The sequence below is a fragment of the Periplaneta americana genome, chromosome 16 (assembly GCF_040183065.1).
Source record: "Periplaneta americana isolate PAMFEO1 chromosome 16, P.americana_PAMFEO1_priV1, whole genome shotgun sequence".
NCBI lineage: Eukaryota > Metazoa > Arthropoda > Insecta > Blattodea > Blattidae > Periplaneta > Periplaneta americana.
This window is the reverse complement of record NC_091132.1, coordinates 161564714-161591640: the sequence shown is the minus strand read 5'-3', so window position 1 is coordinate 161591640 and position 26927 is coordinate 161564714. Positions and strand designations below refer to the sequence as shown.

The 26927-nt window shown below is 36.2% G+C and overlaps 1 protein-coding gene across 1 annotated transcript in view; it reads right to left on the bottom strand.

Moving 5' to 3' along the window:
- Positions 1-5159: 5159 nt before the first annotated feature.
- LOC138691673 (zinc finger protein ZFP2-like) overlaps positions 5160-26927 on the bottom strand; it is a 28255-nt gene continuing 6487 nt past the window's right edge. Inside the window, exons 2-5 of the mRNA XM_069813884.1 lie at positions 22575-22672; positions 16626-16736; positions 14282-14364; positions 5160-8287 (exon numbers count right to left, since the gene is read on the bottom strand). Of these exons, the coding sequence (XP_069669985.1) occupies positions 7108-8287; positions 14282-14364; positions 16626-16736; positions 22575-22667 (1467 nt within the window). The 5' untranslated portion in view covers positions 22668-22672 and the 3' untranslated portion in view covers positions 5160-7107. The remainder of the gene's footprint in view (positions 8288-14281; positions 14365-16625; positions 16737-22574; positions 22673-26927) is intronic.

Here is a 26927-nt window from a genome sequence, read left to right as displayed (position 1 = left end):
CCGGCATTTCCTTTATTATTTTGAGTCACAAATAGTGCTGATATTATGGTGTAAATTTTTACGGCAAGTTTACCGCATTTTACATTACATTTCCAGTTTTCACACATACGCTTAATTTTAACTTATCCTACCTATATAATACGTAATTTACATGCACTTACTGTTAATATGACGTAGGTGAGAACAAATAAATGAACACACAATTTTGTTGGAAAAATTGTAACTTCAATATTAACTCAGAAAATGTAGGCCTAATTTTATTTTCAGAGCAGAAGTGGTGTAAGTCAAAAATGGGTAATGAGGGTTAAAGTAAACATTCTGTAAAATACAGCGCAAAGTAGCAGTTAATATTGAATTTATTTAAACTATTAGTAGTCAGTGAATAGTACGAAGGATATATTAATTGCTACTTTGCGCTGTATTTTACAGAATTTTTACTTTAAACCTCATTACCTAATTTTGACTTAACCACTTCTGCTCTGAACGGCTCAAATAATTACTGGGAATGTAAAATCAACACCAATAACAGTTAACAGTCATGCAAATTATTACACAAAAGATTGCTTTTTATATTACATTTAAAAAGGCTCTTTTATTTCTTGAGAACTTAATACGTCTGCCACATGAATCTACACCAACACATCAGAAATTTTATCGACACAGTCCGGATTTATTCAAGAAGTGAATATTTCGCAAAAGGATTACAGTACTCCATGAATTCTTGAAAAATTAACACCATGATCCCTACTTGAATGCAATATAACATTGAACTTCTGAAAAATATAAATAAATAAACACGAATACAAAAATTATGGAATTACTTGCATTAAAAACTCTAGATACATTATCCAAAATCGGAATGGTTACACATTTACACATATGATCTATGCAAAAAAATAATATACTATAACAGGTATTCACTTTGACATACAAATAGGTAACTGATAACTAATAAATATTTTACAGAACACAATACGTAGGCTACCTACAACGTGGATTATTGGTTATGGCTGATTTATGATTTTCTCTTGGTCTTTAGGGAATCTGAAGAACGACAGATTCGGAGATTTAAACTTGTTGTTACTGCAATTTTTGTCATTGCACATACTGCCTTTATTCCGACGCATGATTAAAACGTTTATAACATCTCGCATCCCTTAAAGCACGTGCTGGCTGAACGAGATAGTATCACAGTCTACTATATACATTCGCGAAGCTCAATATGTAGTAAAAATGCAAACATGGGTAGTTGCCCACCACTAGGATCGCTGCTATCGCCTCATCATCGCAGATCTCTCTCCTAGCAGACGACAAAATATGTTACACTTTCGTTGTCGTGTTCTTTGGGAAAAATTAACACCTTCCTTCCATTATTGAAATATTAAATGTATAAAGTTAATTTATTATTTTAATGAAGTATATTAAATTCCACCATAAACTCGAAGATACCTGCAACATAATTTTTGTTTGTGCAAAACGAACTGAAATTTACTATAATAGCTTCACTCATTCAAGATTATAGCGACAATTAACTATGAAACCAATAAATATTAATTTGCATTTCTCTTTACAACAATAATAATGGAAATATGAATTAATGGAGTAACTTACGTGTACCGGTACTTGTATTGTAGGCTTACGTAGTTAACAAAGTGGGATGAGGTTAAGCAATAATAATCACACCAGAATTGGAAATAAAACGTGATCAATAAATTTTATTGTAACATACTTTTTCTACGTCTCTAGTAAAGCAACAAATAAAAATAACAACAAAATTAACAGCTATAATTAAAAACATATTCTTTGAAAAAAAAAAGTAGGCCTAAGCAATAATAATCCCACCAGAATTGAAAATAAAACGTGATCAATAAATTTCATTAAAACAAACTTAATTTTTCTACGTCTTTAGTAAAATAACACATAAAAAATAATAACAAATTAATAGCTACAATTAAAAATATATCATCTGAAAAAAAAGTAGACCTAACCTTTATTTCTCTGGAAATTTAGCAGCCTAAGTGACAGAACTTTAACCGGTATCTAATGTCCTTTCGGTTAGACTGAAACATTTCATTATGAAATTTAAAGATATAATGTATTCTGACAGTCACAAAGAACTTTAAAATTAAGAGTTTTGTTTCTGCACAGCATCTTGTGGAAACCCAGGAACCTCTCTGAATCTTTCGGAAATCGGAAAACTCTGGCCTCTTTCTCTTACTGTTGCTACAATTTATAGCACTACAAACGTCTCCTCCTTGTCCCATATTATTATTATTCCAATTATTATATTTTAGCCATTAACATTTCCATTACAACCAAAAACGAACATTTCACAAGCATCAATGTGAAATACGCAACGAGCTAGCACTCGATAGAAATACGACACAGTCCAAAGTCGACCATGCACAGTCAATTGTTTCTAGTTGCTAACCGCTTGGAGCGATTTATCACGAGATTTGCAAAAAAAACACCTCAAGCTTCGCGACTGTATATAGTAGACTGTGATTGTATCGTTGCTTACGAGATTACACGTAATCACGTAAGCAACGGATTGTATCAACAATATTACCAGTGCCTTGCCTGCCGCTTGGGCGCTAGTGTCGCGAATGTTGGCAAAAAAAGTGTTGAAGTTGCGCGACTGTAGGTATTAGACTGTGATAATATGCTATTAAAACTGCTGTATTGGAATGTAAATAACTTACTGAGAATGGATTCTTTCTTCTGCGTAGAATGGATGCCTGTAGAAAGATTCAGGGGTTTTGAGTCCGACTGATTTTGGAGGAACTGCCCTTTGTGTCCTGCAAGAATTTATATATTCACATCACTGAGTTCAATATTAAATTTCAAATAGTGTTACAGTGTTATAACGCATACAGTTAACGAAGCAGTAAAGCAATATTACTATTATATACAGGTCCTACATACAGTATGCTGTAATATTACATATTTGTATGTGCAAACGAATTGATTATAAAAAAAAAAGAGATGGATTAAATAACGTAATCCGTGCGATTATTGCTATTACAAATTATGAAGCGAGCACTGAAGGGATAAACATGGCAGCAGTAACCATAGCAACTGTAACAATGGCTATGCTAACCATGTCGAAGTTCACCATGGCAAAGCCAATCGTTATAACCGATACCATGGCAAATGTAAAAATGGAGTGGCCACCATGGCAACAGTTATCAAAGCTACGATTATCACGGCTACTACTACCATGTCCATCGTAGCTACGAATGTCTTGGTAAACATGGGAACATTTACAATGGCAACGCGAACCATGACGACGGTAAACATGGCAACGGTAACCATAGCAATGTTAACCATGGCAAACGGTAATTATGACAACGGTTATCATGGGAACGATAATCATGTCAACGGTATCATGACGATTAACAACGCAACAGTAAACATAGCAATGGATGCCTTGCTAGGGATAATGATGACAACGGTTACCATTGCAATGGTAACCGTAACTATGGCAATTGTAACCATAGAAATGATGACCATTGTAACTAAAACCATGGCATAGATGGTGAAGTTACCATGTCAATGGTAATCTTAGCAACAGTATCCAGAGAAGCGGTTACCAAGGCAAAGGCAACAATGGCAACGATTACCTTGATGAAGGTAAACATGGCAAGGGTTATAACGGCAATGGTATAATCATGGCAATGTTAAATATGGCAACAGTAAGCAAAGCAATTGTAACCATGTCAGCAGTAATTATGCCAAAGGATACCAAGGCGATTATTATCATGGCAACAGAAACCACACAAATGGTAAACATGGCAATGGTAACCATGGAAAATTTACCTTCGCAATGTGAATCATGAAGATAAACATGGCAAAGATAACCATAGCAACGCTAACATGGCAACAATAAATAATCATCGCAATGGTAAACATGACAATGGACACCATATCAGGGGATAACATGACAAAGATTACCATGGTAACGGTAGGCCCGTTCAAAATGAAAATTAAACATACCGTAACATCTAGCATAAAAATGTAAACATTACCATAAAATAGTCATAACTACGCATAAAAATAAATAATCTATGAACTAAACTCCTTGTTCTCAACACAAATAATCATTATCCTAAAATTAATTGCAGTGGTGATTCCAGAAGGTGTGCGCAAACCCCCACCCCCTCACATTTCACTTGCGCAGCCAATGAGGCCATTTCTTGGCATATCTTCAAAAGAAAAGTTACATAAATGACACGTTTAATAATTATACACAGCTCCTGGTTTCTGAATCTCAATCAAGCTACTTTATAAACTATTTAAAAGTTACTATCACGTAAATTCTCAAGTTATACTTGTTTGCGTCATGCCTTAAAGAAGTTGTATTTAAATTTAATTCACAGAAAATCCGTCACGTTTTTAATATATATGATTGTGGCAACAGATACAATAATCATACATAGAATTAAACACTCCAGTATTCTTTATATTACGTCTCCTATCGTGTAAGTGGATTCAATTTATATTTGCTTGCACGAACGCCGTAAATGTTAATGTTAGAATAGATATAGCCTATTCATTGCCGTGACGATACTAAAGAATGTGTTAAAATAAATTACTGGTATTTAACTTCAAATGACAATTATACTAAAACGTAGTCAAATATTTAGGAATATGATTCAATAGGTTACATATTAATTATTGATTTGTTATCGATTCACAATATAACAGTTTATATTTTAATCAGAATCTAATAATAAGACAGTCATAGAAGAAATAGGACGTCAGTCTTATCAATAAATATGGATTATTGACAAAAGACATTTCTTTGCCAAATAACTGTTTTAGAATGGCGGAAGTGACCACAGAATATAAGCAATTTATAATAAATTTCCAATAACTTCAAACAGAAATTAGTTCAAACTGAAATAGGGTTATAAAAGTGAATTACACAAACAAGCAGTCTAATAGAGAAGTCTACAGAACCATCTTTAATGTATGACGTCGAGACAGGAATCAAAGAACAACCTAAATGCATGTTGTGTACTCCGTGTGGATTTCGAAATACAGTACACATGGATTTAACAGTCATTACAAACGAATAATTGTATGAACAACTGAAACTCTTGTCTTACATAACTGGCCATGTTGAATGTTGAAAGCTTATTATACATAATACCTTAACAACATATAATCAGGTTAAGTTAGGTAATATACAAAAAATATATCTTTGTGCTATTTTTCATTTGAAAAATGTCATTTTAAAATCGTATTACTTATATCCCAAAAAGGAATAATAGAGAATATTACTAAGGTTATACAAATTATTTTAAAATTAAAATATCACATTCACAAATAGAAGACAGAAATTAATTCCGAACAATTCACACTCTCACTTCACTGCTCCATATTTCAACATCAACATGTTATAATACATGACAATGGAAATGTGCTTTACTGTATTGTAATCGCGATCACAGTATCTCCAGCGACTTTGAATTTGCTCATAATAAAATTAAAAATTGAATCAAAGTCCCAGTCTGTACAAATAGTCCCTAATCATGGCATTCCAAACTTAACTGTTCTAATCTAGTACCCTGAGTAAGCATAGAACAGACGAATTAGCGAAAACAGCCGCTAATTGTAATACAGAGTATGCTCACAGTTAAGTATATACAGTCCTGAAGCTTGAGTTGATGAGGGTACCAAAAACAATAGACTGTGTCGTTACTGTTTCACATTGTATGTAATGAGGCGTTAGTAGCGATCCTAGTGGTTAGCAACTATCTATGGATGCATATTGCCTACATAGTGAGCTTCGTGACTATATACTAGACAGTGGTATGCCCACATTGAGTGACTGACTGCGTATGTTAGCAAGCGCTTTCACGTCGTCATTTATAGGAACTTGCGCAAAAATGAACTTGAATTGTCCTTCCATTTCTACTGGTAAACATGAAGTTTTGATGTACATTAATGTGTGGAGTACTTACCATAAACTTTGTATTGGAAAGGCTAACTAATTCGTTTTTGGTAAAATCAACTAAGCATTTCGCGGATACTACATAAGAGCAGAATCCCAATTATGTTAATTACTGAGTCGAGTTTAAATACTTTAAGTCTCAGTAATACCGATGATATCTCATTTCGAAAGCTAATGACTTGTATAATAGCTGATGTCAATAAATTATCCTCATAGAGATAAATATTTTCTCACTTTAATTGGAGCTGGAGATGAACGGTAATGTTGCTCCTGTACGCGCTGTTCCAGGCAGATGCCACAGTGAGGTTGAAACTTTGGCTCATGTCTTGGGTTCATGCCCATTTGGCGAAACTCTTCGTAACAGCAGACATCACAAGATCAGGTCTGTAATCGCAACATGCCTTAAGTCCAATGGCTACACTACTTATGAAGAAGTCCATGGAATAGTGGATACCGGAAGTCATCGGCATATTGATTTTATAACATTTAAACCCGGAGAGACCAAAGGTCATATTCTGGCTCAGACCATCTCATTGGAGACGCACCAAAATCAACCCAAGGAGGCTAATCTAGAGAAAAGGACAATTTATGAACCAACTATCCCTTATTACAAAACATCATACAAACTCAGGGATATAGAAGTCAACAGATTAATGGAGGACACTAGAGGGACCATAACAAAAAGTTATTGTCATTCTGTCATAAATTTGGAGTCCCAACAACAATTGAGGAAATTTCTATGATAGCTTTGAAGGGTTCTCTGCAGATTTAACGGCTACACTTGTATTTCAATTCAAATTACACTTGAATTTTATCTGTATTTTTTATTTTACTGCAAATGTACATTATTGTGAAACATTATCTACTGTAAATTTCAGTTTATTGTAAACAAATTTCTTGTAAGACATTTTTAATGTCACCTTAAATGTTACTGTTTAACATTCTTTGTCTTTGGCAACCTCACCAAATTGAGGAAGATCAAATATTATTATTACGTGCATCGATTTTTCAATTATTACTTACTACATGTGACCAGAGTGCGTGAATGCACTGGTTATAATAGAGCTTGTTTGCAAGAAGAATTAAACACGGGTAACAAGGCTAGTATACAACACGTATGCCAGTATTGCATGGGTATCACATTTAAATTACTTTTCGCCAATGTGCGTACGTACATGGGTTCTTAGTTTTGCCGGGTACGAGAAACTTTCGCCACAAGTAACGCATAAATAGGGCTTCTCCCCTGTATGTGTGCGTACATGGGTTTTGAGATGTCCAGATTCTGTGAAACTTTTGCCACACGTAACGCATCTGAATGGCTTTTCGCCCGAGTGTGTACGTATATGCTTCTTGATGCATCCCAATCTTGAGAATTGTTTCCCACAGGCACTGCATTTGAATGACTTTTCGCCTGTATGCGTGCGTACATGCATATTGCGAGAACTCGACTGTGAGAAGTTTTTCCCACAGGTATTACACTTAAATGGCTTTTCACCAGTGTGAGTTCGTGAATGGCTTCTGACAGAACTAGATTTCAAGAAACGTTTCCCACACGTGTAGCACTTGAATGGTTTTTCGCCAGTGTGCATACGTACATGAATTGTCAGAGAGCCAGATACAGAGAAGCTTTTTCCACAGTAATCACAATTAAAAGGCTTTTCGCCAGTGTGCGTACGTGCATGGATTGTGAGAGATCCCTTTTGGGAGAAAGTCTTTCCACAAGTATTGCATTTGAATGGCTTTTTACCAGTGTGCGTACGTACGTGGGTCCTCAAATAACTCGTATCAGAGAAACTTTTCCCACAGGTATCGCAAATGAATGGCTTTTCCCCGGTATGTTTGCGTACATGCTTTGTAAGTGATCCCCTTTGCGTGAAACATTTCCCACAGTCATGGCATTTGAATGGCTTCTCACCCTTGTGCACTCGTACATGTGTTTCGAGATGTTGCTTTTTTGAAAAATATTTTCCACAGATATCGCATTTGAAACGTTTTTTTCCAATGTTTGTAAGTGCATCACTTATATTTCCCGATTTCAGGAAATGTTTATCACAGCTATCGCTTTTGTATGGCTCTTCGCCCGTGTGTGTTTGTACATGTTTTAAGAGAGAGCCCTGTTCTGAGAACTGTTTGTCACATGCATTGCATTTGAATGTCGAATTCTCAGTGTGACTGCACGACTGTGACAGCATTTTGTTCGTTCTTCTATGCAAGTGGCTGTAAATCTCTGACTTGGACGCACTGTCGGAAGAAGGGTTCCCTGAGGAGAATTTTTCCGGACTGATGTGTTCCTCCTGTGGCGTTTGAATGCCGTCAGTGTAAAAAATACTGTAATCAAAAAGAACATATTAGCGAAAGTTGCGACCATCAAGACAGAAAAATAATAAAACTCACACATAATGGTGTAATATAGTAATTTGAATACGCCCCCAAACAACGCCGTATAGCACACACACACACACACACACACACACACACACACACATACATACATACATATATATATATATATATATATATATATATATATATATATATATTAGTTTTTAACGGAACATCGATATATAGCACACCCTACACATGGAAAACACACTGGAATGTCGAATATCCATCCCCAAGTGGCAGTAATAGTCAGACATTAGATCGATTTCAGTGGAACAATGATGTATAGGACACAATGTGGCGGACGCAGGCAGTATGGATGTTTCACCAAGCGATCTAAAACGTCTCAATATGTCGAGAAAACGCAAAATTAACATGTCTGAGTGAAATGATATCGAACGGAAGAAGCTACGGGACTCTGGAAAGCCATACATAAGCGGGAAAGCTCAGTATATAATTATACACAGTATTTAAAGGGTGTAATTGATATTTTGTTATTGAAGTGTTCTATCAGTGAAGAATTATGTTGTGTCAGTGAAGTGTGTTGAGTAAGTGAAACGTGTTCCTGTCAGTGAAGATTTATAGTTTATAGTGGCAGTGCAAAGTATTTGAACAGTGAAATGTTTCTGAAGTGTTAGTGAAATCAGGATAGAATCAGTGAAATGTGTCGTAGTTCCAGTGCAGTGAGTGCGTTGACAGCGGAATGAGTGTAGTGTTGAAAGGTACTTGTGCAGATACGAACATATCATACTCGTGGGTTTTAGTTCGAACATAGGTTTAAGGTACAAACTAGATTTACTTTAAATGTTATTTTAACTGATCGTGCTTCATTTAATTTAGGATGTTCGCTGTTATTATTATTATTATTATTATTATTAATTATTGTTAGTATTAATTATTAGTATTATTATTAATTGTATTTTTTATTAATTGTGTTTATTATTATCTTTATTGAGTGTAATTAGTTACCACTGCCACCGTGTATATACCCATTGCAGTGTGAATAAATACATACATACAAGAGGTGCCTGAAAAAACCCTTCCAAATAAGATGAGTGGAACAACGCTGTATAGTGTTATTCTTACTGCAGTACACAAAATTTTAGGTCGCCTGATTGAGTAGTTAGTGTACCACTGTTCCATCCACCCAACACAACACAAACAAGCTGCATTCCGAACAATGGTACACAGACTACTCAACATACCAATGAACCAACATGATTACAAAGAAGAGCTAAACACGATCAAATACATAGCAAAGAGAACAGAAATAACCCCAATATACTAGACAACATAATAAGAAAAACAAAACATAATCACAAAAAAACATAATACAGCACAAACACAAGAACACAAAAAATACATCACACTAGCATACGAAAACAAAGAAAGAAATTAAATTAGAACATCGCATACAAAACAAATAATATTCTACAGAAATATCTCAACACACAAACAACACAGACGTATACAAACTCAAATGCAACATCTGCAACAACTTCTACATAGGACAGACAGGCAGATCATTTCAAACACGTTACAAAGAACACATCACAGCCATAACAAAATTACAAAAAACTTCCACATATGCAGAACACATCACAAATGCTAACCAAACCTACAGAGACATCAACACAGACATGGAAATTCTACACATCCGACCAAAAAGCCAGTCTAAACACACTAGAACAACACGAAATATAAAAACACACACACCGCATTCAAACGTAATTCTCAACATACAACTCAATTTCAGAACAGACTCACTCTTTGACTCCACTTTACACTACACAAACACACCCCCTCAGGAAATACAAACAAAAGGCTCCAAGACCAGCAACAACCAGTTTTGAAGATGGCCGATAGCAGGCTGAAACATGTTAACAAGGTAATATAAAATTTAACACAGAAACGACAAGTTATACGATTCCAAAGTGATATAATGTTAAAAGTTATGTAATCAAGACGTAAAAAGTAATTACGATATTTACATGCTACAGAACTTTAAAGTGTTATTTTGTGTCTTTTCTTTGCTTTTAATGTTTACAAGATCACAATTCCATGTCTTATTAGTAAGTGTTCATCAATAGAAAACATACAGCATTGTCCCACTGAGTAACATACATCGTTGTTCCACTGATATTCCTTATAAAACTACTTCAATTTTAAAAAATTCAGTAGTAGACAGCTGATTAAGAGTTCATATGCATTGTGATGTTGTAATGTGCCTGTTTCCTTGATAAACGGATTAAATTATTGTTTATTCTTATGATAATATTGTTTTATGTGCCTTACTTACTTACAAATGGCTTTTAAGGAACCCGAAGGTTCATTGCAGCCCTCATATAAGCCCGCCATCGGTCCCTATCCTGTGCAAGATTAATCCAGTCTCTATCATCACACCCCACCTCCCTCAAATCCATTATATTATCCTCCCATCTACGTCTCGGCCTCCCTAAAGGTCTTTTCCCCTCCGGTCTCCCAACTAACACTATATATGCATTTCTGGATTCGCCCATACGTGCACATGCCCTGCCCATCTCAAACGTCTGGATTTAATGTTCCTAATTATGTCAGGTGAAGTATACAATGCGTGCAGTTCTGTGTTGTGTAACTTTCTCCATTCTCCTGTAACTTCAACCTGCTTAGCCCCAAATATTTTCCTAAGCACCTTATTCTCAAACACCCTTAACCTATGTTCCTCTCTCAGAGTGAGAGTCCAAGTTTCACAACCATACAGAAGAACCGGTAATATAACTGTTTTATAAATTCTAACTTTCAGATTTTTGGACAGCAGACTGGATGATAAGAGCTTCTCAACCGAATAATAACACGCATTTCTCATATTTATTCTGCGTTTAATTTCCTCCCGAGTGTCATTTATATTTGTTACTGTTGCTTCAAGATATTTGAATTTTTCCACCTCTTCGAAGGATAAATCTCCAATTTTTATATTTCCATTTCGTACAATATTCTGGTCACGAGACATAATCATATACTTTGTCTTTTCGGGATTTACTTCGAAATGTTTTATGTGACTACTGTAAAAAATGGAAAATGTTCTATACAGCGTTGTTCGGGGCGTACTTCAATTAATAAGTTATAAATTGATATGTAAACCTTTGGTATAGAATATCAGAGTAAGAATTCCATTCCTGTACTATGTCAAAACACATTCCATACCTCTAAAAATGCAAGTCAGACCGCCAGATAAAGAGACGGGGAATACAACGTGCTCTGCACCAACAAAATACTCGTATATTATCTAATATATTGTAAATTTTTATACTCAACAACAATGTAATTTTATTATTTCAACAATTACTCTTCACTTTCTACAATTTAATTCCACTCCCGTCAACAATGGGATTTGCTCTCCACACAGTAACACAGTATTCGTTAGTGCACTCCACTGACGACAATGACAATTTACTTGGACTATTACGAACAACAATGAACTGTTACTCTTAACTAATGTTCACAAAGCACTATTTACAACACAGAACTGTCAGTTCTCAGTTCACAGCTCGTTTGTCTTGGCTAGTTCTTCTAGCTCAGTCACTCGCGTTCACAGAATCTCGAACCCCAGACCTTCAGAGACGAGCCGCTGAACTTCGAACTCAGGTCCCCCAACTGCAGTCCACTGCACTCGAACTCCGGGCTTCAGGCTCCACAGTTACTGACACAACTCAAGTCGCGCTCTGGTCTCGAAGCTGGCTTCACTGCTACACAAGACTAACTCGCTTACTGTCCAAATCTGCTTGTAACAACACTGGCTTACTGATTGACGGACTGACTCTCACTTGCGTCCGCTCCTTTATAACCAAACCATAGTTTCTGGAGAGTTCGCGATCTCGAATAATCGACAGATGTCAGGAAGGCATTCTCGAAAAATCTGGCACGCTGCTGCTCCCCTCCTTCACATGCCCCAGGAAGCAGATGCGCGCGCAACCCGCCCAAAACACGGCCGACCTTGCACTTCCTTCTGCTGGTCGTGCGATCGAATCTCACGCGGCTGTCACAATATAAATGCGAGTTCTTCCTCCATCTAAAGGATTTATTTTATGTTAGTAGGTTATTTTACGACGCTTTATCAACAGCTTTGGTTATTTAGCGTCTGAATGAGATGAAGGTGATAATGCCGGTGAAATGAGTCCGGGGTCCAACACCGTAAGTTACGCAGCATTTGCTCATATTGGGTTGAGGGAAAATCCCGGAAAAAACCTCAACCAGGTAAATTGTCCCGACCAGGATTCGAACCCGGACCACCTGGTTTCGCGGCTAGACGTGCTAACCGTTACTCCACAGTCCATTTAAAGGAGTGAGGAAGGATGAAACCTCGTGAAAAGCTGCAAATTTAAATTCTAAACATTGAATACTTGTAGGATATTGCTGAAAATCATGTTCAATGTTTTTTCCCCGCAAGTTTTTGCTTCACAGTAACTCTGCATTTCTCTATTCCATCACTAATGCTACCACAGCCATATAAGTAGGGATGGTCGACAATTATAGGAGACCTCGCTGTTATCTTACAGTATGCGCCAAAATATACAGTACTGGAACAATATTTTACTGTTATTTGTTGTTGTTACTTATCAGGATGATAATGTAAATGTTCAAAATGTGCTCCATTGCGCTGTAGACAGTGTTCATAACGATAATGCAGATTTTGAAATATATTCTGGAACATAGGTTGCTGCAGAGTCCTGAAAAACGAGACGATCTTCTGACGTAATGCAGGCACAGTTACGGGTGGATCATTACAGTTGAAAATGTTCTCCTTTAACATTCCCCACATGTAAGCATCAGGTGGTGTAAGATCGGGGAATGTGATGGGTAGGGGAACTCAGTCCCACGGAAATGATTCGTCCTGGAAAGGTTTCTTGCAGCATAGCCAGAGACTGTCGAGCGGTGTGGCAGGTCACCCGTCTTGTTGGAATCATTGTCTATTCATCTGAATGTTCCTGGCACGACAAAACCTTCTTAGATCCTGAATAAATGGCCTGACCACCATGTTCCTGTAACGTTCCTGGGTAACAGTAAGAGGTATACCATCATCATCCTCAATGAAATATGGACTTAGCACACCGTATTCTGACACTGCACACCAAATCGTCACACGCACACTATGTGGCAGTTTCTGAACGATTACGTCTCGCCTCTCGAAACCAAGAAAGCGAGTGGCTTGGCGATTGATAAAACCGTCCAAGTGAATGTGACTTTCGTCGGAGAACCACACGTTGAGCAAGAAATCTGGATCTTCGTACACCATGGCCAAAAATCTTGCACAATATTCAATCCTGACATGCCTATCTTGCTCCGTCAATCGTTGTCCAACCTGTATTCAGTACGTAAATCCACCTAAGTTGAAGTGACGTATTGCTGATGTTTAATTTCAGAGATGGTCGTCGAAGACTTCGCTTTGGTGACTGCAACACTTGATTGAGGACACGTCCATGATTATCATTTGTGGACACAGTTACTGACCTACCAGACCTTCCCTTCCGTTGATACAATACACTACCCGTACGACGAAATTTTGTAACGATAGACAGCATAACTGTGTTGGATGGTGCTGGCTGATTAAAGTGTTCACGATATTGTTGCGCCACTAACTTTAAATTCGCCCTGCCTTGAAAACCATTTCTGTACGAGAAAAAATAATACTCTGCAATGAGCACTTTTTCCTCCGTCGCGAGACCCATTGTCAATTCCAACCACACAGCACAACGTTCGTTACACAACTAGCAATACATAATGGTGATGCAACAACACGTAGACGCACAGGCATGCACATGCGGGCTGCGCGAAGTCCAGTACTGTATGTTTTGCCGCATACCGTATTATACAATGCGGCAACATGTAACATTAATGCTCTACGTAATCATTTATTTGAACCAGCGAAACAAGCACAAAATGAACACATGCACCTACACTCACCTCTCGGTTAAGACTTCAGATTCTTCTGTCGATACTTCCAACATAGTCTCCTCTTTTACTGTAGCCACGGTAAATGACTCTTCCTGCAAATAACAAATAAACGCAACATGTATCCTAAATTATATAGTGAAGTGAAATATACGAACAGGAATGAGAAGGTACAAATGGAATCATAAAGATATGAAGATGTTCTTTACGCACGCACGCACGAACGGGTGATTCACGAGGATTTACCGCCAGTTACGGAACTTATTTCCAAAGACATTCTGAGCAAAATGTGACATAAACTTGCATCCTAATCTCAACATTTTCAGAGTTACATTAATTTGAAGAAGTAAATAAATACCTCTTTATTTTAGTCTATATGGAGTTAAATAAAAAATTTTCCAATTTTCAAAACAATAAGTGTCTTATATATATATATATATATATATATATATATATATATATATATATCACTGTAATCCCTGAAGTCTGTAGAATATGCCTACAATGAGATATAAAATAAAATTTCAAAATTTCGTCACTTTTGAGGTTCCGAACCCCCTTAAAAATTCAGCGTTATTTTTCATAAGCCATATCAGCTACCTCCTAGGTCTATATCACACACCCAGGGTGAGAGACATGGCAGAAAACTAAATTTTAGTTTTATTTAGTTCCAATCACAAATTTATCAACAAATATATTTGAAACTCTTCAATTCACAAATGTATCTAATGTGCAAGATATATTCTGTATTCTCACATTTTTAATTAAAGTGTCCTATATTTTGAAAAAGGTGCGTCATATCACCGTTTTACTTTATACTGTGACAAAATGCTGCATATATCATTTACTCGTCGTTTATCATCAAAAGATAGCAAAGTGTATTTTTTGTTCCACTTTCATAAACTGTAAAATTAAGGTAGGAATACTTCCTGCAGTAATACAGTAAATGAAGGGTTAAGAGCCATAGTGGGCCAAGCGCCATTTATTAAAAACGAAGAAAGCAAGGTTAAAATTAAGTGAATACCAAAATTTAATGAAGAATGTCATATAATTTAGTTTTAATGTGCACACTTTATATTGTGACAGCGACGTAAGATTCGAACTCACGACCAGCGTCCCGCAAGAGAGCAGACCACGCGTGAGCCGACACAGGCTCCACGGAGCACTGAGGGACGGCGCGCGGCGGAGAGAAGAGAGGGGAAAGGGCCTACGCGACGAGGGGAGAGTGCGCGCGCATCTGGTGCTGGTAGAGAGGAGAGGGCTCTGGATTGTTCTGGAGTGCTATCTCTGGAGACGCGTCGAACTTTCGAGGCTACGTCGCTGTTGCTATAAAAGAAGAAACGCCAGCGAACTCGAGCAGTTTTCAGTTTCAGTTGATTAGTCAGCCAGTCAGTGAGTAAGCCAGAGCAAGCAAGTCTTGTGTACCGGAGTTCGGCTCGAGTGTGCGTCCGCAGCTGTGACACATCCGAAGGCCTGAGTTCGAGTGCAGTGGACCGCAGTTGGAGGGACCTGAGTTCGAGTGCAGTGGACCGCAGTTGGAGGGACCTGAGTTCGAGTGCAGTGGACTGTCTCTGAAGGACTGTGGTTCGAGATACTGTGAACTCGAGTGACTGAGCTAGAAGAACTGTGAACTGAGAACTGATAGTTCTGATTTGTAAATAGTGCTTTGTAAATATTAGTTAAGATTAACAGTTCATTGTTGTTCGTAATAGTCCAAGTAAATTGTCATTGCCGTCAGTGGAGTGCTATAACGAGTGTTGAGTGAAAATCCTATTGTTGACGAGAGCGTTTAAGGTGAATTGTAGAAAGGAATTATTGTTGGAAGAATAAAATCCTATTGTTGAGTTGAAATAAAATTCACAATATTATTTGCCATATGTTTTATTGAATTATGGTAAGCACTTAATTTTAACCCATGTTTTTTCCATTTTTCATCCATGGCGCTTGGCCCACTAAGGTTCTGAACCCTTCAAATATAGTAACATGTTATTTCTTCCAAGTGGTGTGTTGAGGACCTTTTGTAAATCAAACATTGCATAAAGTTGTCCATCAGTAATAAATTTAGTTTGATCAACCTAGAATATTTGAAAAATTATAGTCACAAATCTACATTATTTGTTGACTTGGACCTATCTATTCTTATTTAAAGGAATGTATTTGTGGGTCCACATAATTTGTTAGCAATTCATGGGTGTGCATCATATAATAATAAGTAACAAATTTGTGTTAATAATCTTAAAGGCTCAATCATGTCATTCAAAGTACTGTTAAGATTCGTAAGGATGTTGTTAGAAGCAAAACAGAACATGGGATCAATATCAAGACAGTTAAGAACAAAACAATTAATATCACTCACCTCTGAGTCACAATTTTTCATAGAAACCTTAACTGGAATGGCGCTTCCCTCAATTTTCACTTCCCATTTGAAGAAACAGCTGGAGCCCTTGCACTCCACTGTTGTCCCTTCCTGAGGAATATATAGATATAAAAACATTATAATTCATTACATTTTATTGGAAGTTTTAGTTTGATGTAGCCATTAGTTAAACCAGGGATGGGCAACTGGAGCAAATATGGACTCTTCTAAGCAGGAGCTCTGTTATGTGGTCAGACGTGCATTCATACATCTGACTGCAGCACGAGAGGACACTGGGATTGAACATGAGGAGATCCATTGTTACAAATACTGTATAAAATAAAAATAAAATAATTGGAAACACTCAAAAAATCTCCTGAATCAACCGAATAAATTATTAATAGATTTTCTAAATTACTATGAAAATGACTGATTTAAAGGAACTGATGAAAGAAAAAAATACACATCTTACACTAGATACTACGAATATTTCAGTGTGTTTATTGAAAATATTTTGATATAAACAGGTATATAGATTGTAAGTATTTAGTATGCAGATATTTAGACGTATTTTTCCCTCATACTCTTAACATAGGAAAGACTTGTCCAAATGAAAGAAAATCTGTAAGTTTTGTGTACACCCAGTTGTTTCATGAATGTGTAAAACCATTAGTTACTATTTTCAGAATCAATACTTAATTTAATTTTTTTTTCGTTGTTGGTAACTCTATAGCACCTATTAGATGCTTTATGATTGTGCTAACAGATTGAGTTACTTGTCAACAATGTGACACTGAAACGTGTGTTCAGGTTACTGCCCAGCAACAGTCCATATGTATTTTAATTTTTTTTTATTTTGATGATTGGTTAATTAATATTAACCCGGCACACTCACATTCAGCCAGGTAATTTTTTCCTTCTTCAAGAAAAATTCACTGAGAGCCGAGTCCGGGAATCGAACCCGAGACCTCCGGATCTGCAAAAGAGCATGCTGACCAGCAGACCACGGAGGCAGTCACTTAAATTAATTGGATAATAATGATTAATACCCTGCCCAACTAGAAGAAAGTTATTTTTAAAAGGACTTTTAGTTAATTACTGTAAATATTTAGGTGTAGTCAAGACCTGTCGCATATTCTTAGAAGAAACAAGACAGATGGAAGAATTTTTTCCTCAAGAGCAACATAGATATATGGAATTAAATTTAGCGTTGTCCCCTAGCTTGAAGAAACGCGAAAATAAAAACACTGAACAGCTTACAGTGCATCTACATGGTTGAACATTTCCTTCAACTTTACGCATACAAGCAATGCATGAAAGATTGATATTTAATATTGATTCTATAAAAAAAAGCTGCACCGGTACGCATTGTAAGAGGGTCTGTATATTATGATGGTCAGACTGCAATTGATTGGAATCCACAAGGAGTAAGGAAGAAAGGACGGCCTAGAAAAACATGGAAACGATCAATAGAGGAGGAAGTAGAGAGATGTGGGAAAAGCTGGAAAGAGGTGAAACGGATAGTTGGCAACAGAGTACGCTGGAGGAACTTCACTGCTGCCCTATGTGGCACCTAGGAACAACAGGATATAAGAAGAAGAAGTGTATGATGCTCAGTGTAGATCACTATTTATTCAAGAAGAAATTTTAACTGTCATAAATTTATATATATATATATATATATATATATATATATATATATTCGAATGTCTAATCAAAATTAATAAAAACCTTAATACTTAACACCTTAAAACAGAAGTTTACCACTATAACACAATGTACAATTATTGTCTTTGAAAACCTAGAGTTAGATTAAGTAAGTCCAAAAAATGGTTCAATTCTATTACTAAAATATTGTTTAATAAGTTACTACAAAAAGAACATTATGCAAGTTATATACAATTTAAATCTGTTTTGTATAACTGGTTAATAAACCATCCATTCTATAGTATTAGTGAATTTCTTGACTCCACTGTAAATGTATTCCAAATTTTTAAACTGCATTGCTCTATATGATTACGATTATTATTAGGATTGGTTATTGATATTATCATTACCAGTATTGTAATTTCATTTGCATTGTTGTATTCATCTGTTTTTATATTTTATGTCAATGCGGATGCTTTACCAAAGAAGGGCAGCACTGCTACTTACAGACCTGTTACTAAATCTACGTATTACTCTGTGACGAGATTTATTAAATCTACATACTTAGACTTCAACAAACAAAACTTGATAACACAATCTCAAGGGAAAAAATGGAACTCTCTGCATCATAATCCACAGTTAATTCCCGATTTACCACGAAAATCGTCTGTAGCTGCATTTAGATTGGCAACAGGCCATGATTGTTTGGCCAAACACCTGCATAGAATTGGAATATATCAGTCCCCTAACTCCCCATTGTGCAACTCAAACCAAGAAATGGATTCGGAACACCTCAAAATCTGTGCTTCAGTGCCTGACCATGATAATATCTTTGAAAAATATTGGAGTACAAGAGGTAAAATGATTTTATTGTCAAACGTCTGGCATTAGAAAACAACAACATATTTTATGTCAAATATTATTTTATATCTCTTATAATCTAGTATATATTATGTCTATTGCAACAAACTGTTGCTCATGACATTAATAAACGATTGATTGATTGATAATTAATGTCTATGCGTAGTGAAGATGATGTTCAAAACGGTGCATCATGTAGACAGAAGATCTTCATGCATCTTAATTGAACTAGTGTTGCAATCTCGATTTTTTTTCTCTATATTCTTGCCAGTTTGTATGCATATGTGCATGGAAAATCGAACTGTGTAGATGCAGCTTTATGGTGGAAATGAATCATTTGTGGCATATAAAACAACCCTTGAGATACAATAGGTGTCTCACAGCGAAACTAATGTTCAATTGCTGTCGCCCGAAGTTGAAATTTGATGCTACATAATCAAGTTGTTGAAAAACGTCGTTAAAGAAGACAACACCAAATACTACAGATATTTATAATATATATTGACTATTCTTAGCATTTTGAATTTTGTTACACAGTGATCAGTTACATCGTATGTACGAGGAGAAAGTCTGATGGCATTTATATAAAAACTAAATCATATACTCATACACATAGTTGAACATTATTACAATATGTTCTGTGGAGAAACTTCTGGGCTTATATCGCGTTGTCTTGATGCTAGTGGCTGACGTTGCGATCTATGTGTTGTGGTCATCCTCAGAGCATTGGATAAGGAAATACTTGTGAGCTTTTATATATAGGAATCTCAATGGGGGAAGACTTCCAATGATTGGTCGTAGGTTCTCCTTCTGGCATATGATTGGTTCTTCGTTGTCCAATCCAGTTGAGGTCTGTATGGAGAGGAGTATTTTTATTAAAGACTGGCCCTAATAAGATCCAAAAGGTATCTAGTAAGGTTCTTCGTTCCTAAGTATTATCTTGGAATAGACTTCCCCATGAGTTGCTGAGAATCCTATAGATATACAAGCTCACACACTATTTCCTTACCCACTGCTCTGAGGATGACTACAACACAGCGGTCAAAATGTCAGCCACTAGCATCAAGACAACACGATATAAGCCCGGAAGTTTCTCCACAGACCATGTACACCAACTGCAAAGCCACGCCAACATTACTACAATATTCTTACTACAGATATATTTTTATTACACACGTCATATATACTGCTTTTTTTTGTTTAGTCAACAGTCCGAAGACAGATTTGGACCTTGTAAATAATACCAACACGGCACCACTTATGAGGCAACTAAGCCAGGAGATAGGGGAGACTGTTGTACCTTGAAATAGTTTTCACAGTTTATTTCTTTTTTCTTTTCTTTTTTTTTTTTAATTTTGGAAAATTAAATTTTTTAAATGAGAAAGTGCTTGAAATAAGTATTGAAGATTCCTTTAAAACTTCCAGTATCCATTTCCCTGTTTTGCACATCTATTAAAGATTGAAACCATGTGTTGTGGGTCCCTAACACCACGGCATGGCATGTCCTCAGATTGTGGATAGTGGAGACGGCTTGTACAAAATGGAAATATAAAAATTGGACATTTATCCTTCGAAGAGGAGGAAAAATTAAAATATCTTGGAGCAACAGTAACAAATATAAATGATACTCGGGAGGAAATTTAACGCAGAATAAATATGGGAAATGCCTGTTATTATTCAGCTGAAAAGCTTTTGTCATCTAGTCTACTGCCAAATTTATAAAAGTTATATTACCAGTTGTTCTGTATGGTTGTGAAACTTTGACTCTCACTTTGAGAGAGAAAGAGAGATTAAGGGTGTTTGAGAACAAGGTTCTTAGGAAAATTTGGTGCTAAGAGGGATGAAGTTACAGGAGAATGGAGAAAGTTACAGAACGCAGAACTTCACGCATTGCATTCTTCACCTGACATATTTAGGAACATTAAATCAGACGTTTGAGATGGACAGAGCATGTAGCAAGTATGGGCGAATGCAGAAATGCATATAGAGTGTTAGTTGGGAGACCGGATGGGAAAAAGACCTTTGGGGAGGTCGAGACGTACATGGGATGATAATATTAAATGGATTTGAAGGAGGTGAGATATGATGTTAGAGACTGGATTAATCTCGCACAGGATAGCGACCAATGGCGATCTTACGTGAGGGCAGCAATGAACCTCCAGGTTCGTTAAAAGCCATTTGTAAGTATGTCTGTAAGTACTTCAATTTCTGAACGAATGCACTGAAATAAGTACTGTAATCATGAATATCTTTTACTCAGTCATTCTAGCTGCGAGGAAGTGGACAGCTACACAGTTTAATTGAAAAAGCTATGAAAAAACTGAAATGTTTTCACCTTTGGTTCTAGTGAGATTGCTGAAACAAATAAATATATAAATCTAGGTCTCTTAGAGTTGTTAGTTGGGAGACCGGAGGGAATAAAACCTTTGGGAAGGCTGAAATGGAGATGGGAGGATAATATTAAAATGGATTCGATGTAGGGGGATATGATACTAGAGACTTGCTCAGGATGGGAAATGATGGCGGGCTGATGTGAGGGCGGCAATGAACCTCCGGGTTTAAAGATTTTCTTTCACCTGCCCAATTACTGAATTACAACTTGTATCATTTCGAAAAATATTAACTATCAAATTTACTCAGATCCTGTATTTCACGAAGTGACATTCAAGTTATCTCATAAAAATAAAGAAACAAGTACAGTGAATTTAAATTTGTTCGAAAATGGGCACAGAAAAACAGTATTACTTCAAGACATTACAGACGACACACCAAAAGAAAGAAAAAAAGAAAGAAAGAACGAAAGGAAGGAAAGAAGAAAGAAAGAAAGAAAGAAAGAAAGGAAGAAAGAAAGAAAGAAAGGTTTGTAGGATAAATACATGCCAGAGTAAGATAGGAAATAATACAATACTCTATTGAATTTTTAATGGCAAGATTTGCAGTAATTGTATCAGATACTTCATTTCGTTCTTGTAGGTTCTATAACAATTAAAGAAATATCAGTAATTTTGTTAAATTAACGGTCATGCATAAGATTTCATTTACTACCAACAGCAAAATGAACAGCAATAAACGAGACAGGCAAGTAAAATTAATTTAATGTCCATTTAAATATTTTACTGAGTTATAACTCATGCTGTGTTATCAAAACTGCAGTAAGAACCTTGTATTGTCACGAGATTTGATTTTCTGTGGATGACAAGGTTCTGACTGTAAATCCCTTCATCTTATAATCAAACAATCCTTACAAATACGAACTCAATACCTCTACAGACATTAACAGAATATAATTTGTAGCATCCATGCTAAAGTACAGTAAAAAATATACCTAAATAACAAAAATAAGAAACTTTAAAACATTGAGGCATTTTTCTCGAAACAAGCAGCTGATCACGTAGAACCTTGTCATTCTAATGCAACGAACTGGGTAGTAAAAAGTCTTACATCTGGTGAATGATTTTCCTCCTCTTTAATACCATCATCACATGGCTGTACTGCCAGAGGGTCGACCTCGGTTTCTGTCTTTATAGAATCCATTACAACTGAAAGAAAAGTGTCAGAAAATTACTCGTTTGCTGCTAATATAGCTACATAAATGTTCTGATTAAAGGCTGGTTCACAATAAACCGGGAACGGCAACGAGAACGAGAACGGAAATAATGTTAAAATAAATGTATTTAAATGTGAGTATTCACAATAGTTAATTGTGAATGTTCACATTTAAATACATTTATTTTAACATTATTTCCGTTCTCGTTCTCGTTGCCGTTTCCGTTCCCGGTTTATTGTGAATCAGCCTTAACCCCAATAGGAATCATAATGGGATACATAAATTACGCAAAATAAATTTAAATTATTATCGAAATTGCCAAATGCAATAATTGGCTACAAATTTTGTCTATTTCAACCACTATCATTATTTCCACAGTGACAATCAGATGTACAACATTGCATACTTTACATAGGAAAGAGTGAGCCATTCGAAACGAGACACTATCTGGTAATATAATTTTCTTCTGCTCTTGCATTGCATTACAGTGATCTATATTCTACAAAAATTAAAAACAACACTGAAATGCCTTAGCTTGCGTAATGCGAGCTAATAAAACTATGATATTATCACAGTGATTCATTAGGAGCTACTAACAAGCCCAAATATTGTTCCCTGTGTTTCATACGACATATATATATATATATATATATACTTACTTACTTACTTACAAATGGCTTTTAAGGAACCCGAAGGTTCATTGCCGCCCTCACATAAGCCCGCCATCGGTCCCTATCCTGTGCAAGATTAAGCCAGTCTCTATCATCATACCCCACCTCCCTCAAATCCATTTTAATATTATCCTCCCATCTACGTCTCGGCCTCCCTAAAGGTCTTTTTCCCTCCGGTCTCCCAACTAACACTCTATATGCATTTCTGGATTCGCCCATACGTGCTACATGCCCTGCCCATCTCAAACGTCTGGATTTCAAGTTCCTAATTATGTCAGGTGAAGAATACAATGCGTGCAGTTCTGTGTTGTGTAACTTTCTCCATTCTCCTGTAACTTCATCCCGCTTAGCCCCAAATATTTTCCTAAGCACCTTATTCTCAAACACCCTTAACCTATGTTCCTCTCTCAGAGTGAGAGTCCAAGTTTCACAGCCATATAGAAGAACCGGTAATATAACTGTTTTATAAATTCTAACTTTCAGATTTTTGGACAGCAGACTGGATGATAAGAGCTTCTCAACCGAATAATAACACGCATTTCCCATATTTATTCTGCGTTTAATTTCCTCCCGAGTGTCATTTACATTTGTTACTGTTGCTCCAAGATATTTGAATTTTTCCACCTCTTCGAAGGATAAATCTCCAATATTTATATTTCCATTTCGTACAATATTCCCGTCACGAGACATAATCATATACTTTGTCTTTTCGGGATTTACTTCCAAACCGATCGCTCTACTTGCTTCAAGTAAAATTTCCGTGTTTTCCCTAATCGTTTGTGTATTTTCTCCTAACATATTCACGTCATCCGCATAGACAAGAAGCTGATGTAACCCGCTCAATTCCAAACCCTGCCTGTTATCCTGAACTTTCCTAATGGCATATTCTAAAGCGAAGTTAAAAAGTAAAGGTGATAGTGCATCTCCCTGCTTTAGCCCGCAGTGAATTGGAAAAGGATCAGATAGAAACTGACCTATACGGACTCTGCTGTATGTTTCACTGAGACACATTTTAATTAATCGAACTAGTTTCTTGGGAATACCAAATTCAATAAGAATATCATATAATACTTCCCTCTTAACCGAGTCATATGCCTTTTTGAAATCTATGAATAACTGATGTACTGTACCCTTATACTCCCATTTTTTCTCCATTATCTGCCGAATACAAAAAATCTGATCAATAGTCGATCTATTACGCCGAAAACCGCACTGATGATCCCCAATAATTTCATCTACGTACGGAGTTAATCTCCTCAAAAGAATATTGGACAAAATTTTGTACGACGTCAACAAAAGTGATATTCCTCGAAAGTTACCACAGTTGGTTTTGTCCCCCTTTTTAAAAATAGGTACAATTATGGACTCCTTCCATTGTTCTGGTACAATTTCCTTTTCCCAAATAGCAAGTACAAGTTTATAAATTTCGCTATATAATGCACTTCCACCCTCTTGTATTAATTCTGCTGGAATTTGATCGATACCTGGAGACTTGTACTTTTTCAGATTTTCTATCGCAATTTCGACTTCTGAAATCGTGGGTTCGGGTATAAATGGCTCAGCAGTTTGTATTTCAATATCATCCCGATCATTTCTATTTGGCCTATGTACATTTAGTAGTTGCGCAAAATAGTTTTTCCATCTGTTTAGGATTGATGAAGAGTCTGCAAGCAAGTCACCATTCTCATCCTTGATCACGTTTACCCTTGACTGATATCCGTTCTTAAATTCCTTTATACCCTTATATAAATCTCGAATGTTTTTATTCTTACTATTTGTTTCTACCTCATTCAGTTTTTCCTTCAAGTAACCTCTCTTTTTATTCCTAAGTATATATATATATATATATATATATATATATATATATATATATATATATGAGACGTTCAGAGCAAAGGGAATCAAGTCATAAAAATAAACTTTTCAGAAAATTAGACTTAAAGTCTTTATGTATAGTTAATAACCCATTAAAGGTGAGTGTGATTTAAACATCTGCACCTTTGCAAAGATTGTGAGGACATGATTCTTTTATGCTCTGAAAGTAGCCTCATCTAAGGTATGTACAGACGAAATATCTCCCAATTGACCAAAAGTGGACTTGATTCCCTTGTGCCCTGAATGCCCCATATGGGAGAGTGGTGAGATTTAGTCCCTGGGGAGATTTGATCCCACCCGAAATTGTAGAAAATTTGGTTACCGGTAGTTTAAAATTTCAATTTTAACTGCATTGGTTTCTTCCCTCCATTTTTGATATTCTGAGTAACATCACATAAGAACAAAAGTTATTTTGGGCTTTGAAGAAAAAATAATTTTTTTTGCAACTTTCTACATTTTTTTGGTTAACTGAAATAAGTAATTTATCCATTTTATGTTGTAAATAACTATTAACTGAAATATAATTATGATAATGTATGGTTTTTAAGGAGTTAAATGCAAGTCGAATATTGAAAATATTTTTTGTTTAAATATTACACACTTGTCTACGTAAAGATTAATTTTTGATCTTACAAAATTTACCTGTTCTGGTAACAATAGTTATTACTTACTTAGTGGCCTTTAAGGAACCCGGAGGTTCATTGCCGCCCTCACATAAGCCCGCCATTGGTCCCTCTCCTGAGCAAGATTAATCCAGTCTCTATCATCATATCCCACATCTCTCAAATCCATTTTAATATTATCTTCCTATCTTCTATGTCTCGGCGTCCCCAAAGGTCTTTAAATTCCCTCCGGCCTCCCAACTAACACTCTATAGGCATTTGTGGATTCGCCCATACGTGCTACATGCCTTGCCCATCTCAAACGTCTGGATTTAATGTTCCTAATTATATCAGGTGAAGAATACAATGCGTGCAGTTCTGTGTTGTGTAATTTTCTCCATTCTCCTGTAACTTCATCCCACTTAGCCCCAAATACTTTCCTAAGCACCTTATTCTCAAACACGCTTAACCTATGTTCCTCTCAAAGTCAGAGTCCAAGTTTAACAACCATAAAGAATAACTGGTAAGATAACTTATAAATTCTAACTTCCAGATTTTTTGACAGCAGACTGGATGATAAAAGGTTCTCAACCGAATAATAACAGGCATTTCCCATATTTATTCTGTGTTTACTTTCCTCCCGATTATCATTTATATTTTTTACTGATGCTCCCAGGTATTTGAATTTTTCCACCTCTTCAAAAGATAAATTTCCAATTAATATATTTCCATTTCGTACAATATTCTGGTCACGAGACATAATCATATACTTTGTCTTTTCGGGATATACTTCCAAACCTATCTCTTTACTAGCTTCATGTAAAATTCCCGTGTTTTCCCTAATCGTTTGTGGATTTTCCCTCAATATATTCACGTCATCCACATAGACAAGAAGCTGATGTAACCCGTTCAATTCCAAACCCTCTCTGTTATCCTGGACTTTCCTAATGGCATACTCTAGAGCAAAGTTAAAAAGTAAAGGTGATAGTGCATCTCCTTGCTTTAGGACACAGTGAATTGGAAACGCATGTGACAGAAGTCTGTGCTGTACGTTTCACTGAGACAACAATAGTTACTAGAGGAGAAAAATCTACTGCGT